The sequence below is a fragment of the Lissotriton vulgaris genome, chromosome 5, assembly GCF_964263255.1.
Source record: "Lissotriton vulgaris chromosome 5, aLisVul1.2, whole genome shotgun sequence".
Classification (NCBI taxonomy): Eukaryota; Metazoa; Chordata; class Amphibia; order Caudata; family Salamandridae; genus Lissotriton; species Lissotriton vulgaris.
This window is the reverse complement of record NC_141693.1, coordinates 1,997,139,290-1,997,164,437: the sequence shown is the minus strand read 5'-3', so window position 1 is coordinate 1,997,164,437 and position 25,148 is coordinate 1,997,139,290. Positions and strand designations below refer to the sequence as shown.

At 45.9% G+C, this 25,148-nt stretch overlaps 1 protein-coding gene across 2 annotated transcripts in view; it reads left to right on the top strand.

The window, feature by feature from the left end:
• NTNG2 (netrin G2) overlaps positions 1 to 19,923 on the top strand; it is a 278,222-nt gene extending 258,299 nt beyond the window's left edge. For both annotated transcript variants that reach the window (XM_086924769.1, XM_086924770.1), the window contains 2 exons: positions 14,695 to 14,829; positions 18,411 to 19,923. In XM_086924769.1, coding sequence (XP_086780895.1) covers positions 14,695 to 14,829; positions 18,411 to 18,634 — 359 coding nt within the window. In that variant the 3' untranslated portion in view covers positions 18,635 to 19,923. The remainder of the gene's footprint in view (positions 1 to 14,694; positions 14,830 to 18,410) is intronic.
• Positions 19,924 to 25,148: the final 5,225 nt, after the last annotated feature.

The window sequence follows — 25,148 nt, the reverse complement described above, 5'->3', positions numbered from 1 at the left end:
GGCTTAAATTGCCTAGTCACTGCACATTGCTGTGAAGGCGCCCACCAGTTTCTCAGACAAACTTTGAACAAGGTTTCAGCCCCGGGCAGAAGGTGCCACCATGATGTCATCCTCAATCACAGAGGGGTGCACACCTTTGCTTTCTGAAAGCCTGCGTTGCAAGATTGTGGTAACAAAGCTCCCGCTGCACACAGACTCCACTAGAAGGAATAATATGCACACTTAAAGTGCTGTACACAACACTCCAGCTCTTAAGTCTACATTGTGATGGTCTGAAAAGTGCCTACAGGAGCCACACCCCTCATACGAAAGGACAAAGACCCCATGCCATGAACATTTTCAGTAAACATGCGCAGTCCCGGAAGGGGTCCAAGCGCCAGTTTTTCTGTAGCTGCTCCTTCTAAAGCGTATACATGAACATAACTAATTCCCAAGTTAGGGTAGGGGTTGCTGACAGTACAGAGCAGAAACAGGAAGAGGTGACCCCCTTTTTTCTTTCCTAATGTATACTGTATACAGCACAATTTGACCAAAACAGCCCAGACAGGTTCTGGGCCTGCATACAACTGTAGAACATAATCATGCTGTCACTCCAGATCACCAGGTTCAAGTTTCATTGTTATTAAGGCCAAGTCAAAATGAAGCTTGGAACTAATGGCCTTGGAATGAGGCCTAAATACCACCCAACAGAATCCCCTTCACAGATCATAGTTGCTATATGATGAAACATATAGACTGTGCTCATTCCTTTTCCCAAGATGGACCATACCTTCGAACAGCAGACACTGCACAGAACACAAAGAGAAAGTGCCATGGACAACTCTCGAATATCCCTGGCAGTAGGACAGTCCCAGCACTGCTTTCAAATAAATATAGGCTCAAACGCTCTGTAAAAATCAGTGCCAAGTAGTCCTTGAGCTGGCTTTCAAATAAAGCCATATGCAAATCAGTCTTGACCCTGTGCCTCAAGGGAACAGTCCAGCCCGCACTGCCAAGCCAAGTCTTCCCTGGACCAGAAACAACCAACTTGGGACCGGTTTCGGGCTAACACCCCTCATCAGCCAGGCTAGCTTGAATCCAGCGGCAAAGTGAGCAAGGGACCCACGTCTCGGCATACCCTGCCAATTTAGGGCGAACAAAGCAAACGCAAGGAGAGGAAGCTTGTTTCCGGTCTAGGGAGGACCTGGCGTAACAGTTCAGGATGGACTATTCCCATGAGGCACAGGGTGAAGACTGATTTGCATATGGCCATGTCTGAACTGGGGTGGTGGAGTGCGCTAAAGAATGTTGATGGATTCAACCCAGATCTGTGATGGGGAGTGACTGTCTGAAAATATTCATCCCTCCGTCCATCCTCTCCATGTGTCTGCTTTGTTTCCACAGAACACCCATGGTTTTTGACGCATTTCCAGATTTACAAGGATCTGTAAACGTGGGAGAGAAATACGTTTATTTCTCTGCTTTTTTCCCTCTTTCCATGTGTGCTGTACTCTACAGCACACATATAAAGAGGAAAATACCTCCATTGTTTTTGTGTCGAAAGGTGTCCCTTCCTGCACAAAAACAATCCCGCTAACAATGCAGACACCCTTAAACCATGGTGCAAGGGTGCAAGGGTGCAAGGGTAAAAGGGTAAAAGGGTGCAAGGGTAAAAGGGTGCAAGGGTGCCAGGATAAAAGGGTGCAAGGGTGCCCGCGTAGACCCAATTGTGCGCCGGCGCTGGCTGAAAGGACAGGAATCCCGGTATCTTGTAAATGCGGTGCAGTCCTGCCCTTTCGCTTTGGCATAGAGCAACACAGGAAAAGGACCTTACGGTGCTGCCCTACGCAAAACCATTGTAAATGAGGCCTCAAGTAAAGTGCTCATAGAGTCTACTGTGCTACACCTTCAAAATATCCAAGTATGCTTTCATGTAAGCCTGTGTCTGCTTTTTGAATATTGTTTTAATCTTGAAACTGGATTTTTAGAAAAGGTCTCTAGTGTGTATCACTTCGAGGCAACCGTGGTTAAACAGGAGGCAAGTAAAGAAAATCAGAGATTTCACTGGTGGGACAAATGCAACGAGTCCCTGGCGGTATTATTGAATGCTTGTAATACTCACATATGGCCACATGGTGGCACCATTGATCCTGCATGTTAAAATAGAGACATTGCCTTATATCATGAGACAGCCTGAAAGTGAATTCAGTATCAGAGTGTGTAAACGTGTCTCCACCCGCAGTGTGTCAGTGTGACTAAGCAGTGATACTACTGTTCGGGCACAGGCAGCTGAATCTGCCCCTCAGCCAAACTCTCAAAACAATAATCACAGGCAAAGAGTCGCCAAATACAGGGTAAGTGCTAGGGTTTGGAACTGTAGACAGAGACTTAAAAGCTGGAGTGCGTCAGGTCCTGCAAGCAATGAAACGTGAATCTTATAGAAGACAGGCCTCCTTTTGTATCTACTCATACAGAGTAATTCGGAGATATTTCAAAGTTTGAAAGCGGAATTCAGAGACTTTGTAAACAATATGCCTTTGGCAAGACTTGCACAATGTGCCAGTTTAGAAGCGTTCTTCAGTACTGCAGGGTAATGTGCTGTGTTGTTGAACACTAGGACAGGGGGACACAGGCATTAGCAATGGAGCGCCAGGGCAGTAGCAGAACCAACTCTAGGACAGAGTGTCGAGCTCCGAGAGCCTCTACCAAGACCGAAGAGGGGGCACACCCAAGATACTCAGGCTGTAGTGGGCATCAGCGGGCAGTGTGGGACCCTCAGAGGCCGCTCGTTGCTCCTTGGGTGCCCATACTGCGGGTAAGGGTTTCTGTGCCCCCAACACCCAATGTGACTGGACAGACGTTCCCATCCACATACCACCTGCAGACATGACGGCTGTCAGGTTACAGGGGATTCTCTGCCCATAACACCCAGTGTTCCAGGTTTTACCACCCTGCCCACATCCCATCCACAGACATCGCAGTTGTCTGGGTCCAGGGGTTTCTCTGCCCCCTAGCACCCAGTGTGCCAGGCAGACACCCTGCCCACATACAGCCTGCAGTAGCCACATTCATCAGGTTACAGGGGTTTCTGTGCCCCAAACACCCGGCAGGCCCGGCTCCAGCAATTTTTATTTGGGTGGACCAAGGGTGCATTTGGGTGGGCCACTGCGGGCCCGATTTGTCGCTTATGTCTAGCCAGGCCTGCTTCCGGGCCCACCTTCATCTCTTCTCAGTCTTACAAGGCCCAGTAAAAGGCATTCTCTTCTTTCCAAATCTCTTTTTTTTTCTCCATGTAATGTCCCTTTGATGGGAAGAGGAGGATTCTGAGGTGGGAGTATCAGGCAAGTTACAATACTCGGGCTTCCTCTATGGGAGCCTTCAGGGAGAATCTCTCTTCATACCTACCTCCACCTGAACCCTGACTCTGCAGCGCACTCCCTTCCAGGCTTCATTATACACTTTTCTACCACCCCTCTCCTGTGCACCTTATCTCACAGCTGACTTTGGGCCACAGCCCCATTTCAGCCCCCAACCGGCTCCACTTTCAATATTCCCAGTAAAAAAAAATCACCATCAAACTTAAAATATTGAGCATAGCAGTAAATATAATTAGCACACACTTTAAAATATATTCCACAGTTGCCCTAATGACCCGATTGCAAATTAAATAATAAAAAAATAGAAAGGCCATGACAGAGCCTGCTTTACCGCTGGTGCCACTGTCTTTTTTGGCGCCCCACCAATGACCTCTTTCTCCGTAGATACCTTTACCACCTCCCTCCAACAGTGCCCATCATCTCACCCTAGCCTCTCCGCTCATTACCTTTTCACACAGACTCCCTCACTACCACCCTCCACAAATGCCCCTCCTCTCTGTAGCTACCCCCATGACTACCTCTTCAGATTCCCTCACTGCCACCCTCCTCCAGTGCCTCTCATCTCTCCAAAAGCCCCTCCCCCCATGACCTCCTCCTCGGATTTCTTCACTGCCACCCTCCACCAGTGCCCTTCATCTCTCCGTAGCCCCCTATCATATGCATTTCATTTGTTGTACAGTGCTATTCATATCAGTGTAGAGTGTCGCTGTACTTTACATCACACACACATTATACAGAGACAATGACTCATACAAGTATGTAAATCAATCTACAGGGAATGTCACATAAGCCAATGAGGATTACAAGATGTAGGACTCTGTACTTCTGCTCAGTACCCCCCAGAGTAAAAAAAGCATGCAGCGGAGGCAAAGCATTCTCTTACCTCGCCCCTGTATTCTGGAATACGCTACCCTTCCATCTACGCAATTGCCAGAATCCGCCCCATTTCAGAAAGCTGCTGAAAACGTATCTTTTTAAATTTCTTTCCTTGGATATTCTGTGCCGTCCTAAAGCGCCGAGATACCCTCATGGGTGATTCAGTGCTATACAAATCAATAAACATAAACATAAACGTCATCCATACTGGTGGGAAGTATATTTTAAAAGTGTTTTATCTAGAACACAACTCCGGATTTAAAGAGTACTCTATTGGTTGGGGGTTTGGCTTTACTGATAAAATTGGTAGAAAGTAAAGAAAGAACAGGAGGGAAAAGAGAGTGAAAGGAAGAACAGCAAAAGGAAATAAAGAACAGGTGAAGCATAGGATGGGAGGTTTAAAGAATGAATGGATGTGAGGGTAAAAGAATGAATGGATGGAAGGCTGAACGAATTAATGATTGAAGGGTGAAAGAATGAATGGATAGAAGAGTGACTAGAGGATGGTAGGCTAAAAAAATGAATGGACGGTAGGCTGAAACAATTAATAGATGGAAGGGTGAAAGAACGAATGGATGGAAGGCTCAAAGAATGAATGGATAGAAGGGTGAAAGAATAAATGGATGGAAGGGTGAAAGGACGAATGGTTTGAAGGCTGAAAGAATGAATGGATGGAAGGGTGAAAGAATGAATGGATGGTAGGCTGAAAGAATGAATGTCTGGAAGGCTGAAATGGATGGAAGGGTGAAAGAATAAATGGATGGAAGACTGAAAGAACAAATGGATGGAAGGGTGAAAGAGCGAATGGATGGAAAGCTGAAAGAATGAATGTATTGAAGAGTGACTTGAAGGAGGTGTTTAATTCTCTGGGACCAAATAGTTTGCCAGCTACCTGGGCCACCTCAATTATATTTCCAGTTTTTAAGAAGGGGAAAAGACAGGACCCGTCCTGCTATAAGCCGATTTCCCTTATTGATTCGTCTGTAAAAATATTGGGCCGTGTGGTCCTACGTAAATTAACAGATTGGTTGTCTGAAAGAGGGATCCTGTCCAATTCACAATACGGTTTTAGAGCCAAAAGGAGTACCCTTGACCAATGTCTTAACCTCCAACTTTTAATCAGCAAGTACACTATAGCTAAGGGGGGGTCACTGTATATGGGGTTCATGGACCTCTCCTCAGCATTTGACCTAGTTAATAGGTCAAAGCTGTGGCAAATATTACTAAACATGGGTATCGACCCACCATTAGTGCACTTTCTAGCAGACCTCCATTCTGGTCTTTTAGCTGCAATTAGAGTAAATACTGAGGGGCGATGTACAAGTCATTTTAGGTCAGAGAGGGGGGTCAGACAGGGGTGTATTCTGGCCCCCATCCTGTTTACACTATACATTAACGCCCTGGAGTTTGCTCTGGAGGACGTGTCACATGATGTACCGCGTATTGGGAAACTGGTTATTCCAGTTCTCCTGTACGCGGATGATGTTGTCCTCCTGGCTCGCACAGGGGAGGGTCTGCAAAAAATGTTAGATGCTTTTGGAAGCTTTATGGAGGAATTAGACTTGAAAATTAACACAAAAAAGTCTCAAGTCATGATTACAGGAAAGGCCCGTAGGGACTCAAAGGTCAAAACCTTCTACTGTTGTGGGGAAGTAGTTTGTAGGGTACCCACATTCCCATACCTGGGAGTTCTTATTGATGAAGGTGGTAACTGGGGCCCTGAAAAAAACAGCCGTAGTATGGCTTTCGCTAGAAACACATCTGCACTTATGGGCTTCTCAAAAAAGCTAGGGGTTAGGCCGATAGAAGCCCTTATTAAGGTTTATAAAGCAAATGCCTAGTGGTAGCCACATATGGTTGTCAAATATGGGGCTATTCGCCCCAAGTTAAAATCCAGATCATTGAGCATATATTCCTCAGATCAGTTCTGACTGTCCCTCAGTCTTCTCCAACATTCTCTATTCATACTGAGCTGGGGCTTGGATACGTAACAGACCAAATCAAAATAGCCCGCTAATATGTTGGTTGAAAACATGGTTAACCAAGAAATTACTTTGAACCACACTATACTGTTAGACTGTTTGAAGTTGGATAAGTCTAATAAAATTCCTTGGTTGACCTATATAAAATCGGGCTTTTACAAGTTGGGACGTCCTGAACTCTTTTTGTCTCCAGTAGTGAGGAAGGACATCAGATTGACCAAAAATGCTATGATGAACTTACTCTCTGTGGAGCGGGAGGAGGTAGAGTTGATGAAATCAACCGTCAGAACTAATTATGCCCTAATTAGCTCCACGGGCCCTGAACCTTACCTCACCATAGTTAATCACCCCTTTCATCTGCACCTTCTAACAAGATTTCGTTTTAATCTGATTCACTTCTCTCTAGGCTTTTTTAAAAATTGGTGCCCCCCAGAGCGGGCAGATCCTTGTCAATGTGATGATTTCTCGAACCAGGACACCCTACATTTTATTATGTTCTGTGAACATTATCGAGAAATCAGAAAGACATTTTTGTTCCCAATTCTGAGGGAGGAGGGTTTTGTACAGGTTAGGCCAGCCCTTCTGCATTTACAACAATTAAATACCCCACAAATAATATTTCATGTTGCTAGTTTTCTAGTTGCTGCTACTCAGATAAGGAATAAGATTGCCAAGGTTACACCTATCCCTGTCGATATCCTATGAATTATAAATATGTTTATTCTTTTACTCCATGATTTTATTATAGGACAAAAGTCTTCTGCAACTTTTTACCATATTTTTAGACATATTTATATTGTATAATATTTACGCTGACTTAATGAACTTTTTTGTCTATGATGTTTTTTCTGTGTAATTAATTGTTGTGTTGTACTATGTCTTTTATGATATTAATTTATTGAATAAAGTATTTGACTGACTGACTGACTCGAAGGATGGTAGGCTAAAAAAAATTAATGGATGGTAGGCTGAAAGAATAAATGGATTGAAGGCTGAAAGAATGAATGAATGGAAGACTAAAAGAAAGAATGGATGGAAGGGTGAAACAATGATTGGATGGTAGGCTGAAAGAACAAATGGATGGAAGGCTGAAAGAACGAATGGCTGGAAGGGTGAAAGAATGAATGAATGGAAGGCTGAAAGAACGAATGGATAGAAGACTAAAAGAAAGAATGGATGGAAGGGTGAAACAATGATTGGATGGTAGGCTGAAAGAACAAATGGATGGAAGGCTGAAAGAACGAATGGCTGGAAGGGTGAAAGAATGAATGAATGGAAGGCTGAAAGAACGAATGGATAGAAGACTAAAAGAAAGAATGGATGGAAGGGTGAAACAATGATTGGATGGTAGGCTGAAAGAACAAATGGATGGAAGGCTGAAAGAACGAATGGCTGGAAGGGTGAAAGAATGAATGAATGGAAGGCTGAAAGAACGAATGGATAGAAGACTAAAAGAAAGAATGGATGGAAGGGTGAAACAATGATTGGATGGTAGGCCGAAAGAACAAATGGATGGAAGGCTGAAAGAACGGATGAATGGAAGGGTGAACAAACGAATGGAAGACTGAAAGAATGAATGGATGGAAGGGTGTAAGAACGAATGAATTGAAGACTGAAAGAATGAATGGATGGAAGGCTGAAAGAACGAATGGATGGAAGGGTGTAAGAACGAATGGATGGAAGGCTGAAAGAACGAATGGATGGAAGACTGAAAGAATGAATGGATGGAAGGCTGAAAGAACGAATGGATGGAAGGGTGTAAGAACGAATGAATTGAAGGCTGAAAGAATGAATGGGTTGAAGGGTGAAAGAATAAATGGATAGAAGAATGACTGGAAGAATGGTAGGCTAAAAATATGCATAGACAGTAGGCTGAAAGAATAAATGGATGGAAAGCTGAAAGAACGAATGGATTGAAGGGTGAAGGAACAAATGGATGGAAGGCTGAAAGAACAAATGGATGGAAGGCTGAAAGAATAAATGGATGGAAAAGTGAAGGAACCAATGGGTGGAAGGCTGAAAGAATGAATAGATGGAAGGGTGAAAGAATGAATGAATGGAAGGGTGAAAGGATGAATGAATGGAAGAGTGAAAGAAGGAATTATTGGTAGGCTGAAAGAATGGCTGGATGGAAGGGTGAACAAATGAATGGCGGGAAGGCTGATCAAATAGGATGGAAAAATAGAGTGAAAACAACAGTTCCTCTTTTACATTGATGAAAAGGCAAACGGATGGATAAAGGAGTGAAGGGATTGAGAGGTTAAAGGGTGGATAGACAGAAGGATGAAGAAAGGGCATATGGGTAAGTGTAAAAGGATATATGAACGGATGAATGGGTGCATGGATGGAAATATGAATGGGTTTTCAGATGAATGGTCAAAATATAGAAGGCTGAAAGGATTGATGAATTGATAGATTGAAGGACAATGAAAGGGCACAGGGAACCCTCCTAGCTAGGGTCAGGGCTGCTTGCTTTGTGTGCTCGGTGTAGGGGTATGACTGAAGCGGGGGTATTGAAAATCTGTCCACTCCCTTGTTGTGATTTATAGTGCACTAGCAGCTGTGATTACATCAGCAGGTACCACTATTATCATTTTTATGGTTTATTTATACTCTGGATCCAGATGTGTGTGCCAGCTGTAGTGGCAGGTGGGTCTCTGTGTGAACTTGTAGATCCCGGGGGTGGGGTAGGTTAAGCAGCAGCATAAAGCGGCGCTGAGAGTAAGGCGAGGATGACATGGGGTACCGTCACCCCATGTATGACTGTTTCTATAGCTTCTCAACTCTAAGGTATCAGGTACTGACCACCATATATGGCTCATGGGGACCTGCAAGAGTCCTCCGGTGGCTAGTAGAGTAGCAGGTCTTTGTGAGCGTCACAAGCTTGTCCAGTTAGTACTGAGTGGTTAGTTAATGCGGTCTGGTTGGTTATGTCCCACTCATATGGGTGAATATGATGACATACTTGTAAGTGGAGGACTGTTCTAGTTACTCAATCGCTGGGGTGAGGATAAGGAGCCTCAGGTGCCTACCTGTCTCTGTCGTCACGTCATTGGCGGCTTGTCCAGGGCATTGACTGCTATGGTCCATGCGCATTATCGCTGTAGGTTGTAGTTCAAGACTCTTCGACAGGTAGTCCGATGGTTCTCCCGGATTCAGCCAGGTTTCCATTCTTCATCTGAGTCTCATGTGGTTGTGTGTCCATGTTTGGTTTGGCAAGGAGTTCCAGAGCTCTGCAGCTCGGACGGAGAGTGTAGCATCTCATGTACGCTTCTTTCTGTACAGAGGTGCAATGATCCGTGTTGCTAATCTGAAACATAGCAGCCTGTTTTATAACTATTGTATGAACATCAGCTTGAAGTAGAATGGCTCTTTTTCACAGGAGCCTTTGTGGACAGAGTGCCTCAGTCACTGGTCCCCTAGCTGCAGGTAGGCAAGGGTGGGGGTTGCCAGACAACCAACGTGTTCCTTGGGCGTAGCCAGATGAGAAGGCATGGGGCAACATTCTGGATATGTTGTAGTTTCCGTATAAGGATGTACAGGCTCTGAGATACGAGCTCTTGGTATAGTCCACCTTTTTAGCTTAAGAGAGTGAGGATAGCTTGTATCTTTTGTTGGTATCCAAGATAGAGTTAAACGTCACCCATAGGCTCCTCTTTGACATTGCTGATGAGGCTTGAAGTTCTTTGGGTCATATGGTGGTTGTGTTACTGTCCGCAGGCCCTGAGCTCTGTTGTTGCAGTGTTGAGTTGTTGGTGGTTATTTATCATCCATGTGCATGTGACATTGAGGCAGTCATCAAGTCTTCTCGTGTGGAGGTGTTTTGGATTTCCCCCTTATTTTGAATATTTTTGTGTGGTCTGGCCACACAAAAATATGAATGTCAGGTTGAAGGATATTCCTCATTGAAGTTGGAGAGTTAGGTGAAGAACGGTCTTTCTATCAATTGACCCAGGAATGGGCCATTGGACATTGGACCGTGGTGTACATGGTTGGAAGGGTCATGATTCTTCTTCTTGAGAAGTGTTCTAATTTAGCCGGTCTTCAACTCGGATGCAAAAGATCCTTGTTGTAAGAATTTATTTACCAAGCATCTGGTTGCTTCCCCAGCACACAATGTTAGAATAATATTTTTACAGATGACCTCGTGGGCAAGATCCAATTCTGATGGCCTACACAATCAAGAAAAGTGGTTCTGTCGGGTTATCGGTTACCTCTGAAGCGCACTAAGTGTCGCATCTGTTTTATTTCAATTATAACAATCGTATCTCAAGTGCCTAGACACAGAAAACATTTTCACAAACAATAAAGCACATGACTAAAATTGCGGTCTACTGTATATGTTTTATTAGAATTAGATCATAAATATTTTTTACACATATCACGGCTGTCAACACAGGTGAAATATTGCAAATAAGAGTTGGTCAAGTGACATTTTATTTATTTATTTATTGAAGTTTTGTATAGCGCTAGCTGGACCCGAGGGTATCAGAGCCCTTCACAGCAAATACAGATATGCACCAAAAAGAAAATGTGGACGATAAACAAGAACAAGGAACATAAGGGGAAGTAAAAGTCTGCACAACACCAACTTGCGCAAAATACGGGACGGAGATCAAGAGCGAATCATCCGGCTCTGGGATCAAAGAGAAAGCGGTTTTTCACAGTCAAATGTGGGGTTCTCATTATGGCCCAGAGCGCTAGAGGAAGATGGCTCAATATATACATGGTGGCGAAAGTTATATACATGTGGGTGATTGGCCAGATAATTAGGGAAATACAATGACTCTGTTGGCTGATGATTATTTTTGTGTTGCGCAGAGCCTTGGTCAATCTGGGCCTTGTGTGGTCGTCGACGTTTCAACCCAAACTATGCTCCATTTGGTAGTCAAAAGCAGTGATGCCTGTTTGCCTGCGCCCAGCATTGAATGCCCGTGCTTGAATTTCCAAAACCATTCCCAAGATAACTACTGCCTGGGCCAACACTGATTCTACCACCAGGCTGCGTTCCAGGATTCACTGTGGTCCTTTTAGGGCTGTCCAAATCCCCCCCGTTCTGTCCTGATGAATACCCGCTTTTGACTACCGAATGGAGCATAGTTTGGGTTGAAACGTCGATGACCACATGTCACTTGACCACCTCTTATTTGTAATATTTCACCTGTGTTGACAGCCGTGATTATATGTGTAAAAAATATTTATGATATAGGGGTCGATTATGATTACGGTGAATCCGCATCCTCCGGGCCGGTGGAAGCCACCGCCGGGCTGGAGGATGCAGATTCACCGCCGCAGACCCTGAAGACACCCCCGCCAGATCATGATGGCGGTGGGATCAGCGGCGGACGTCAGGTCCATCCGCCGCTGATCCGCGGGGTGTTGACCGCAATTTGGTGGCGGTGTCTGCAAGACACCGCCAGCCAAATTACCATGTGTGTGCAAACCTGCTTTTCTGCAGCGGATTTTCAGCTGGGGAAAAGCATGTGGAGATTTGTTTTTCTTGGGGGCCCTTGCGGGCCCCCAGGGTGTCGTTGGTTGGGGGTGCACATGGGGGTACCTATGGTACCCCCCTGCATTTACATGCACAAAGCGGCAGTCACCGAGCGGTGTCTGCCGCTTTGTGCATGTAAATGCAAAGCATGCATTTTGAGCCTTGCGGCGGGTGTTGCTTCAAGCAGCACCCGCCGCAAGGTTAAAGGTACGGGATGTGACTGCCAGGGTGGCGGTCACATCCTAATTGGTATGGAGGGACCGCCGCTGCCCCTGCGGACGGTCCCTCCACCTCAGGGTGGCGGACGGACGCAGGTCCGTCCGCCATCCTAAAAGGCCTCATAATTCTGTCAAAAAATTAGCTGTAGATAGCAATTTGAGTCATGTGCGCTGGCAGAGGTAACCGATAACCCAACATAACAGCTTTTTGTTGATTACGATATACCCAGGTTCTGAGGGACAAAGGATCACCCCATTTTTTGTCGGCCTACACAACTTGACATGGTTGTGGGCTTCTTCTTTAGAGCACACGTTGCAGGCCTTTGGTGTGCTTGCCTCTGTGGTGGTCTTGCTGTTTGGAAGAGTCGTTTCAGCTGTTTTTGCTTGACGTAGGGTCTGCGGAGAGCTCTTTGCCGCTGGCATTAGAGCATGAGGTCTCCGAGTTGTGGACCCGTCCTTTCATAGTTGTGATTGCCACTTTGGAAGCCGTGTTATAATGATATAGTCCATTTTCTTCTCACGCATCCGATGATTTCCTCGTGCATGTTGTAAAATGAGGGTCTCTGTTCTTATTGCTCCATGGGATTCTTTTCTTCAGGTTTGGTTTGTTTATCGCTGGTAACAAGTTGAGGTTCATTGAGCGTCAGAGTTTGTTTCGAGGAGGGAGTGGATTTCTTCAGGGTTCCATGTTTCCATTGCCTGTGTGTGCTGTTGCTGTTATGGGTTTTCTTTGTCTTTGTTCTGCAGACCCAAAGGTTGAGGTTTAAGGCCTGGACATGATGGTGGCTCCAGTTGACAGGGGCGTTGGTGATTCCTGCGGCATGTCCAGGCAGGAGAGCATGTCCTCTAGCGTGTGTCCAGTTGAATGAGTAGGCACAGATACAATTTGTTGGAGCTTGAGGGTCTCTAGGTTTCATGTGATGAATGCTGGGGTTATTAGAAGCTGGTTGCTATCCCAGTCATTAGAGTCCTCTGGGACTGGGAAGGTTGGTGAGATCAGTCGAGGTTCCTTGACGCGTCCTGAGAGGCATCCTTACATTTTCTGTAGCTTGGAAACAGCCTGTAGAGCTGGAGGTAGGAGTCGTGTCTGGAGTTGGGTAGCACCGCCCATGCACAGATTCACAATCGACCATGGCAAATCCTTGAATGTGGATGATTTTCCAAGACATCCTAATGATGTCAGACATGTGTCCGCCTGTTCTGCTGGTGCAGTTTGTGTTGATGATGCCGTGTTCAGGTGGATTGGATCTTTGACATGTGAGGGCGCTGGTGTTCATGGGTCAAGCGTCTGTGATGAAGGTGAGAGCTGGCGCTTCAATATGATTTGTGCTTTATTAGAACATTGGAATGTTGGGAGCTACATTGAAGACAATGGAGTACTCCCTGCTTCTAAGGGCCGGTAAAGGCCCGCAGAGCAACATTCCATAGTTTTACAAAGGCCTCTCGGAGCTCGAGGGGATTTATATTCCCTCGAGCTTCAAGAAGCCTTTGTTTTATTTGTTAGAACATTCTGCCCTCTAGTGGCAGAATGTTCTTATAGCCTTTCGTAGCTGTCCCTTGTTAAAGACCCTCGCCTTCGGCTTGGGCCTTTAACCCTGGAGCGGGCCTTTAATAGCCAGTGTAGCCCGCTACGGCGGGCTATAAGACTATAGTATGAACAGAAGAAGAATCAAATGGGCCAGCGATGCAGTGGTGCTGGCTGTAGCACATGCAGTAGCTCCTGCAATACAATTGGTTATTTTGTCTAAACCATGGAACTGGGGAATGAACCACTAAAGCAGCATGTAGCGTGAAGCATGTAGAACACGCAGTAGAACCTGCAATGTGATTTGTTCTTTTGTCTAAACAGTAGAACTTGGAAATGAACCACTGAAGCAGCAGTGCTGGCTGTAGCACATGCAATAGATTCTGCAATGTGATTAGTTCTTTTGTCTGTTCGAAAAACGAAGGGTGTATGAGGATACGTCGCGCTGCTGTCTTTCCTTCGACGTATCGTATGTATGGGCTGGAAAACGGAAAACGGAAGCGCAAAAGGGTGTATGAAGACACATTGCACCGCTGTGCCTTTACCGATGTACCGCTTGTGTGGGCTGAAATCTCTGAAATAAGAAATATAAAGCGACAGCACCCTACTATTGTGAATCATTGAACTCACGCCGTGTAACTATCGATATATTGTGCATAAGTTTACTGATAATGGCGGAATAACTACTGCAGCCCTACGCTATCAACCCGAAATGTTTAAACAAACAAACTAGTTTGTATTTGAACTATCAATTTAGAATAAACTCGCACAAATAGACGATTTTAACCTTGAAGATATCGTTGCTTCACGTGAAGCTAGAACCATATTGAAAATAATGATTCTCCACAAGCTAACTTTGAAATTCTGAAACTCGAATATCTAATTTTCATACCAGTCTAAAACAGCCTTACAGTTTAAAAAAAAAGAGATATGATGGTAAAAGTCCTGATGAAGACATAGTGTGTATGTCGAAACGCGTCGGCAGGAAACCATCTGTTCTTCTTATCATATAACTTTTTATTGTGACAACATATGTATTAGTACAATGTTATTTTATCAATTGGTATCAATGTATTGATTTTTTATTATATGTGTCTATCATATTAAAAATGTATTTTTTCATATTGAATTAGTTGTGTGTTTGCCTTAATCCAGTTTGCCTTTTTCCCTTAATTGTATGCCTGGGATTGTTATCTCACATATATGGTTCTTTTGTCTGAACACTTGTGTATCTGCTCTTCCATAGAATGCAACTGCAACCAGAAGGGCTCGAAGCATGACCGCTGCAACGACACAGGTTACTGCGAGTGCTTGGACGGCGCCACCGGGCCCAAGTGTGACGACTGCCTTCCTGGCTACTACTGGAGACAGGGCTGCTTACGTAAGTATACGCAGACTGGGGGGTGGGGGGGTCAGGCACGGCCAGACTGGGAACAACAACCAGCCCTGGCAACCTGCTGGACCAGCCCCGGTAGCAGGAGGTGTCGGGTACTAGTGAGAAGCACTGCTCCCGTTTTTGTTACTGAGGGCCAATATTGCAGCGCTGCTGTTAACCGGCCCCCACCCTTCCGGTCCACAAGGAAAACTCCCGGTGCCCGCTACAGCCAGTCCAGCCCAGGGGTGAGGTTAGTGCTAAAATGCCATGAGAAAATCCATGACAAATCTAATATACAAGACAGGCCCAGAAGCCCTCACCCGGAGCATCTTGCAGAAGCTAAGGACTGTAGTTCCATTTTACATCATGCCAGGGATCTGCTGGGCACGGTGCCCTGTAAGTAGGGACAGTAGCGTAGCTTCAGGGAGGGTATTTGTGGTGTTACACTCCCTTAATGAATGTTTTTTAGTTGAGTACAGGTGCTTTCCGTCAAGTAGGCTGAGGTGTCTGTCGGATTTTACCAGGAATTGTTTACACACACACAGACAAAAAACACACACACTCTCTCCCTCTCTGTTTTGCAGTCCTCAAAAAAATTGGTTGTTTTACAAAATATTGCATTCTCTCTCTTTGTAGTCCTACAAATCCGCACTCTTCTCTGTTTCCACTGCTCCCTAAACCCCTTTGTGTTCCCTGCTTGCCATATAATGAATTTAAACATTATATTCCAGCTTGATTGTCGGAAAGTCTGAAGCTCACACCACCCCAATTTCACTGGCCAAACTACACCCCGAGTAAGGACAAACTCAGGCCTCTTCGCACTTCTCAGTAGGGAGATTCCTACAGATGGAGGTCATGTGAGGGTTATTCTTCACAAAGAGAGCCCAGTGGCACTGTCATAACTGTGTCATACAGTCCCTCGTGTACATGTCTTTAGTGCCAGGTCAGCAGGGGCAGCTTGTTGGACCAGTGTGACCGCTCTTCCTGAGCAGACAAGCTTCCTGGGGTGATTGTCTCTACGGTGTGTGTGTGGGGAGAGGATGGTAGGCTCAAAAGGGAATATACCTCTTTTTTACACATTTTTCTTTCCCCGCAGGGAATTACAACGCAGTTGTTACAATGACTGCGTTGTAACAATGCATACCATTACCCAGAAAGTCATAACAACGACTTGCGCTGGGGGCGCTGGATGTTGGAATAGTATAATTTACTATTCCAACTCCAGAAAGTGCAACAGAAGGGGAGGTGTTGGATTTTAAATCCAACACCTTCGGCCCCCTCAGCAAGTCATTTTTCTGTCTTGCGGAGTAATGGTATGCGTTGGTGCAAAGCAATCGTTGTAACAACTGCGTTGTAATTCCCTGCGGGGAAAAGTATTCATGGTAAGCAATGTTTACCCTCAGAAGGTGGCTCTTCCATGGTGCTAAAGGGATGGGTTATGCAAGATTTGTGGTAACCCCACTCATCCAGAGGAAAACCTGAAAGAAAGCCCCTTAGCTCAGGCCAGGAGTAAGGGCGGATGAACATCAAAGTCTATTGAGTGGAGGTTCCTCTGTGGACTGCCCGCCACAGGCCACTGACCGACAGTCACCCTAGTTCCAATCAATGGCAGGGGCTACTGAGCTGACTCGTTTCACATCGATGTGTGGGCTAGCGCTGACCATCTGGGGTTTGTGGACGCTGGTCGTACTTCCACATCTGTCTATGGGCTGGCACCAAATATCTGGACACTGGTCGGCGGTCCATACCTGTCTGTGGGCCACGGCTGCACCTCTGTGTGTGGTTTCGCATCCATCTGAGGGCTGGCACTGACTATCCGTCTGTGGGTTCTGGTTTCACCTCAGCCCATGGGCCAGGGCTGCACCTCTGTCGGTGCACAGTGAATTCATGTTTGTTGCCTGCACCTCTGTCTGTGGCTGTGGCTGTGGCTGAATATCCGTGGGCCACGGCTACGTCTCTGTCTAGGGGTTGATGGTTTATGGACATGGTTCAAGGTGTGCTTGAGGGGGGTAGCAGCATGTCAGTGGGTGTGTAAGGGTTGAACATCTATGGGCCATGTCTGTTTGTCTGTAGGCATGCAGAAACTGGTTGAAAGATTGCAACTTTTGAACTGAAACTAACAGAAGTATCTCTGTGTAAAAAGGAGTAACCCATCTACATAAAATACAAATCTGTGAACTCTGTGTAACACAATGAGCTCTGTGACAGGTACATTAACCCTACATGCTACCTTATGAGTACAACTGGGACTAGACACAACGCAGATCTCTCAATCAAGTGCATTAACCACCAGAGATATCTTACCATTATTATTATCCCCTGGCATTTGCTGGGCACACAAGGATCTCTGCAGCAGGGGCTTTAGCCCAGATTACTTTCCAATGCAGCCTCTGAGACTAATTAATTAAGCAGAACAGATCTGCTGTCACCTCTGTCCTTGCTGACAATGTCGCTGCAGCAGAGTTATAAAACATAAATATATAAGGTGGCTATAAGACGCCACTTTTTATGACTCCGCCCTCGTGACTCCACCCCCTTTCCTGTGCCACACCTTAAGGCGCAATTCATGGGTTCACAGAATTATTTTTCCCAATTCCAGAACTAAGCGCTGTACACCCAAGTTTTTTGGCGCTGCAGGAACGTTGGCAGAGTAACCTTGCAATCACTACTGAAGCACATCACGTGCTACCCTTAAAAAACTGGTTTACCAACCTTTCCTAGACACCAGCCGCTGGAATACTTTTGATGGGTGAAGTGAGAGATTGTTCCACGGCTTTGGTCCTGCAGTAGAGAGCGCCCGGCCTCCTGATCCAGAGACTATGGCTGCTTGTTGCATCAAGAAGTAGATACAAGTGACCTCACCACTCCTAGTCACCACTGACTTTTGTGCAGCGCCCCGTGGGGTCTGAGCGGAGGAGAAAACTTAGCGCGCCTCCTTAACCTAAGAACCAAGCTTTGGGGACTCGGTCCATTGACGAGGGAGATTCCTTAGTGAACACATTCGATTGTTGTGGCCACCGAGAGAAACTCAAAAACCTGCAGCAACATTACAATGGCCTGTAGAGCAGGGGTGCGCGTCCTCCAGAGCCATGCTGGGGACACTTCCATCCCAACACTAAAAGACCAAGCTTTATATATGGACCACTTCTTGATGTATTTTTTGTGAGCAGTGGCTGGACGTCTGTGCGTGGGCGGTGGCTGAATGTCTGTAGCAAATGACTCTCTCGGTTATGGGTGAACATCTGTTCATAGAGGCTGAACATCTGTCTGTGTGTGCCCCGGCTGAATGCAACTTTGAAGTAGCTTGGCTTGAGGCTATTTAGTGGTTAGTGTTCTTGGTCCAGCAATGTTTCATTTAGTTCTGCTCAACAAACTCCAGGTGGGAATGGAAGGGTGAAAACAGGAAACAACATGTCAGGATTGCCCTAGAAGAAGACGGCGCTCCGCTGAGAGTGGATGTCCTTCTATGTGGCCTGCCATGGCCACCATGCCATCCCCGCAATGCATAGTCATGACAAAGTACAATAAAACAAGAGTATTCGTTTATTATATGCAGAACTGACCCTGTCTCTTGTCCCTCTCTGCAGCGAATGTGTGCGACGATGAGTTCCTGATATGCCAAAATGGCGGAACCTGCCACGAGAACCAGCGCTGTCTCTGTCCAGTTGGCTTCAAGGGGATCCTGTGTGAACAACCCAAGTGCGACTCCCTCAACAAAGATTGTGACGCCGCATCCGGTGTGCACATAAGCTTGACTGCATTCGTCCTGTGCACCCTGGCCCTTCTGCTCTCACATCTGCAGGACTTGTAGATTGCCAAAAGGGCAGCAATTGCACAAGGAAGAAAAAAGAGACCACAAGGGCTTGTCGGGGGGATAGACCAGGCCCATATGCAACCTCGCCGCTACCCTTGATGACAAGTAAAGAAGCACCTTTTGTTACATGGGATGGCTCTCTCGCAAAAAAAGCAGAGGCTGGTTAATACTCCTGCAATGGAAGCCCAGATCTCCTGTGGAATATCACCTGGACGGTTGGCCACTTGGAACGTTGGCCATGTGGATTCAGGATTGTTGGACATGTGGAGTTGGCCAGAGAAACTATTCGCCACTTGGATTGTTGGCCTTGTTGAGATGGTCATGCAAGCTGTTGGCCATTTATCCTGTTGGCCATTTGTACTGTTGGCCATGTGGATTGTTGGGCATGTAAAGTTGGCCATTCAGACTGTTGGCCACGCGAATCGTTGGCCATGTAGAGTTAGCCACTTAGGCTGCTGGTCCTGCGGATGTTTGTCCATGCTGATGGGTGTCCATGTGGACTGATGGTCATGGGTCTGTTGGCCATGTAGGGTGGCCACTTGGACTGTTGGTCATGTGGACTGCTAACCATGCTGACGGTTGTCCATGTGGACTGTTGGTTATGGGTCTGGTGGCCATGCCAGTCCTGAGACATTGGGGCAGGCCTGGTAAGGGGTCTACTGTGATTAACAATCGATGGCACAGCTTCATAATGGCAGAATCACAATAGATTCTCCAAAAATTTCTTATTACGAGACACGGGTTTCTCTGCCAAAAGCAAACAGGGAGGAAAATAGGGTAATTACATATGTGCTTGCAATTTTTATTTTTTTCTGATTTTATACTGATTTCGCTTTTCAAGATGGAGCAGAAGAAAGGCCTAGAATCAGGATACGTCCACACCATGACCCCACTGGCTCTGACTGTTCCGTCGTTGCCACTTCCTCCTTGGATGGCCTACGACTGTGTTCCTCTTCGGCATATCACAGACGGCACAGCTAGCCATTGCGTCCACTCATAGTTATATATATACATATATATATACATATATATATATTTTTGTTAATTTGTTCTATGTGCAATCTACTGGGACACACCGTAAACACGAGGTGGCAAAACCATCAGCTACAGAATAAGACATGATAGCAGAATGGCTCGTAATGTCCCTTATAGAAACAGTTATTTTATTTTTTATTTAGTAGATTTTATTTTTGTTGCAATTTAATGTTTGGAGATGGTCATGAGATGGTTACCATGGACATTCTGTTAAGGTGTATAATCCCACAGTAAAATGATGTAACGCTGAATACCCACAGTGTGTTGTGTCTTTCCTCCATTTTCATTAATTGGAGCAGTTTGCTCCTGTAGTCCTGGTAAGACTTGGACCCTCTGCCCAACATCTTACACATGCCTGCAAGCAATGTACTGCTGGGTTTAACAACCCCAACCATGGTTTTAAAATCTTCCCTAATTGTCTGTCTACATATAAACATACAACATTGTGGCATGAAGGCTGTGAAAAATGTGTGAGTATATACTCAAGACAAGGGCCAACAATGGCACAGTGTGGTGTGATGAGCGACAGATGGCGAAACACTTTGCCACCGAGAGGAAAGTCTACGCATGCAGAGAAACCTACATGAATACCATACTAGCAAAAAGGCGTTCTCGCAACAAGGGAATTTACATTTGAAGCTTTTGAACACTGTGAGTAAATCCCCAATTGTAGCCTCAATGCAACACTTTTACGTTTTTGCTGTGTGGCTAATGACATTATTTGAATAAAAATCCCTTATTTCTCATCCACTGCAACCCACCCCCTCCCTTGTATCTACAGAGTGTGACAACAGGCCACTGTCTGCCCCCGGAGAAACCATGAAGCAATACTGAGACATTATGGGCCAGATGTAGGTAAATGGCATTTACCGATTCGTAAATACCGAATTTTACCGATTCAGTATTTACAAATCGGTAAATGCTATGTAGGTATTTTTACCGATTAATTTACTGAATCTGTAGAATTTGGTAATTACTGAATTGGTATTTACCGATTCGGTAATTGCCATTGATTGAGGCCTATAGGAACCAATGGCAATTACCGAATTGACAAGGGGGACAGGGTGTCACTTTGACACCCTGTTGCACCCCTGATTCAGGCTTGTGTGCCATCTGACACACATACATGCCCTTAGGGCATGTCTGTGTGCCACATAGCACAGGTGTTCATGCACAGATCTGCATGTACACAGGAATTCTTTATTTACCATGCAATAGTATTACATGGTAAATACCGAATTCTTAGGGGCCTGTGGCACTGTTTGCAGTGCCACCTACATATTGATTTACCGATTCGGTAAATTTACAGAATCGGTATTTTACAGAATCGGTAAATTTACCGAATCGGTAAATTTACCGATTCTGTAAAATTTTGGCCCCCTACATCTCAATCACCAAATACCGGTCGGTATTTGGTGACCTACATCTGGCCCTATATCTGTTCTAATTTATTATATACACATTATTTCCTTACATAAGTGTATGTGTGGGTTTTTCCAAAAGGCACAGTGTTAAACCTTTCCTAGTTCACTTGAACTACACTACATCTGTACACTTTGCAGTGTATCTCTCAAACTGAACGTCTTACAAAAATGAAATGCCTGTAAATGAGGTAATCTATATATAGCCAGAGGATCTCCATGTGTGTCCCAACAGACAAGCAGTGATTGGTAAATGTATATTTTTACATGTCTGGGCATGCAAATCTGTGCCCATTGAGGAGCAATAGGAGTGGAACCAGGGAACTAGATTCCCTAGGCCCTGAAGAAAAGCCAATTAGGGGTACAGCTTGAAACATGTTGGCCTTTAGGAAATCAGTCTCATAACCTACTTTTTCCCTAAATTTCCCTCTATCGTTTTTTACCCATACCAACTGGAGGTAGAAATAAAATAGGATATACCTACCAGCCAGGTATTTTTAACCTACACCACCACCCCAACTCCACCTTCATAAACACTATGGGGCATATTATCAAGCCTGGGCGATAAAATTATCGCTGCTTTATCGGCAGGAAACTGCCGATAAAGTGGCGATAATGGGTTTGATAATATGCTCTATGGAATTCCAATTGAAGCTCATGTTAGATGTCCTTCTCATCTAACATGAGCTTCGATGGGAATTCCATGGAGCATATTATCAATCCCATTATCGCCGTTTTAGCGGCAGTTTCCTGCTGATAAAGCAGCAATAATTTTATAGCCCAGGCTTGATAATATGGCCCCATATTTTATAATTATATTAGAAAATAGTGCTCCCACGTAATCCATAGGTCGCAGCACGCCCTGATCGTAGCGGGACGGGATGGACCCGATGATGACGCATGCCACTAAGTGATAACCCCTGTGGGTGAGGGTTTTACAAGAAAAACGTTGTTTTTCCTTTAGTGGAGAGTTATTATCTTTGTTCATGACAGAAGTGGGTTCTTTTGTTGCTAATTAAGTTACTTGTAGAGTAGGCCAAACCCAGCTTATCCTCTCCCCCCCTTCTTTTTGATTTGTAATGGCAAAGTTCTCCAACCAAGAGGCAGATGTTTTATGTGCAGAGAAATAGGCTACCTCTAAAAGGTAGGAGGTGAGAGGTCAAAAGTGCCTGAAATGCAAACTCATGCATGGTTTAGCCCAAGACCAGGTGTCACTGTGGAGGGACAAGCCTTAATCACCAGCTCAGATAGTGCCTAGAAGCTCCAGTACATTTGCTGCACTCTGGGCCTGCCAGCTCCTCCGCTAAGAATGGGAACAACGAGGTGTCAAAAAGAGAAGCAACCACTTCACGCCTTTGCCATTTTTGGGGCCCAAAGCCTGATTTTAGCATAGTTAGGCTGCACCGCATTGTACTGTCACCAAACGAACTAACATTACTGCGTAAATTAACCCTGGGGCCACTCCTGCCCACAGGTCTGCTGTCTCATGTTTACCACTGAAATATTTAAGGCCATTTTATTAGGTCTAGCATTTAAGTACCGAAAATAAAATTACAACCCAAATAGAGCTATACTTACAAATAGCCCTAATACCAATTACCAATAATCAGTCAGTTGGCAATGTAGAAGGTCCAATTGTTTATTATAACAAACAAACTCTGCCAGAGGAGCTTCTCGCGACCTAACCTCACGAGATCCGCCGAGAAGACTGCTGGCACATTATCAACAGATCACATGTAAATGTAAATGTACAGGAATTTATATAGCGCAAATCACCGCGCGGTTTCTAAGCGCTTGCTTAGGGAACCCGTCCTGGTATTCCCCTGTGAGATAACCCCGGCAGGGTATCCGCAAGGTGAAAGCCAGGCATCCCGCTGCGTGGGGCCGTTGTGGAGATTAAGCAAGCTATTGCCCAGAGTCGCTGAGTGTGAACCCATGAATCGAGTAGGCACCGGAGCGAGAATTGTCGAGTCCATGGACATTTTAGGACTCAAGACCACGCCGAGCCAGGAATTGAACCCTGGTCCCGGGCTGACCTCTGCTTCCAGGTCTGCCTCCTCCAAACCAGTTAGCCACACTTCTCCACTATATATACTGTTACATTTCGAACCCCAAACCGTTACCTAAGAAGGAAAAATACAAGTTGGTACAGGTTGGTGCAGGGGAAAGACCATATATGGGACACAAAGCCTCCTTAGTTTAGCCCAGCTCGTTATAGCAAGGTCGAGAGGGTGACTCCCTGTTATCCTCTCCGTCCTCAGGATCAGCTTGTGGTACAAGTAGGCCACCTCCAGATCTATCCAAGCCCCGAATGCTATAATAGCCGTGGGCTAGAGAAGGATCAGGTGAGGGCAAAAATAATAAACAGGAAGGAAAGGAAGGGGGCTGCTGGGAGGGAGAGCTGTGAAGACAGAAACAAACAAGAAATTGGTATCTTGGTTCATGAAAGTCTTTGCTATTCACGTTACCCCCACAGTTTTACCGTGTTATACCTGTGTATAAAAAGCTGACCGCCTGACCTCAGAAGATGCCTCTCTATACTGAAGTGACTTGAATCAGCCCGTAAATGCTTTCCCCTGTAGGAACAAAACTTAACTGTAAACCACACCCCAATACCCTGATAACCAGCAATCTATTAGAGGGAAGAATGACACTACGTACCCTAATCTGTATACTTCAGAGCCCTGAAGAGAACGTAGACTAGGTTCCAAGGAAGGCGCCTTAGGAATATAGTAACTCCCAGAAAGTAATATGGAATAGGGTTACGTCACCCAATAATAAAGGAAACAAAGGTTACCTGAATTTCAAGAAGTTTCAGGTGAAGTACTCTCTGCGTTGAAGCCAGAAAAATAATACAGACCCTCTGCAATAGCCGATGCAAGGAGGCTGTCCAACAGAGGGTCTAGTAACTCGAAATAAGGTAAATAATCAACAACAGTTTCCTCCGCAATAGCCGGTGCAAAAAGGCTCGCGAACGGCGGAAACGGGAAGCAGCGATAGCGTGCCTACCGCTAGAGCCAGGGCACAGGTGAACTCGTCAGCGGAGCCCCGCAGAACAACACCCGTAAGCACCCTTACTGTCCTCCGCAATAGCCGATGGCCAGGCTCTCCAACGGAGGACAGAACAACAACTTTGAATCGAACCCAAGACCGTCCTCCGCAATAGCCGATGGCCAGGCTCTCCAACGGAGGACGAGACGAACACAAGAGCGCCGGAATAAACAGCACAGGAAGAACCTCACCGCAATGGTCAACAGGAAACGCCAGGAAACACGAACCGGAATATCCGACGCCGGCTCCAGGAAGTGGCGTCTATTTATGCTCCGCCTCTCTGCCGCTAAGCCCTCTGGGAAATGTAGTCTTTCCACTCCGCTGCGGAGCTCGTTGTTCCTGGAGGCGTGACAGTACATCCCCCTTCACCTAGAGCGCCGAAGGGGGCCAGGGCTCTCAGGGAAACGACGATGATACGCAGCCACCAGTCTGGGAGCATGATCCCCCGATGCAGGTTCCCACGAGTTCTCTTCGGGCCCGTACCCTTTCCAGGCCACCAGATATTGCAGGCCACGACCCCGCCACCTGGAGTCTAGAATCCCCTCCACCTCATATTCCAGACCATCGGAAACCACCAAAGGGGGAGGAAGGCGTCGCACCACCGCCGCCACGGGCTTGAGCAGTGACACATGGAAGACAGGATGAATACGCAGATGTCTAGGTAACAGCAACTTCACCGCTACTGGATTGACACATTGCACCACCCGAAAGGGACCAATATATCGAGGGTTAAACACACTGTAATGCCGAAACCTAAAGTTCCGGGTAGACAGCCACACCCAATCCCCCACACGATACAAAGGACCAGAGCGACGTCTTTTGTCCGCCGTGTTCTTATATGCCACCTTGGTGCTTCTCAGGGAGTCCTGTACTTGCTCCAGTATCTTTTTGAGCCGAGAAACCCTTCTGGCAGCCTCGGGCACAGTCTCCTCACGGTACGGCTGCACAAAAGGGAGGAATCGTGGATGATGCCCATAAGTGCAGTAGAATGGCGATACTCTCGT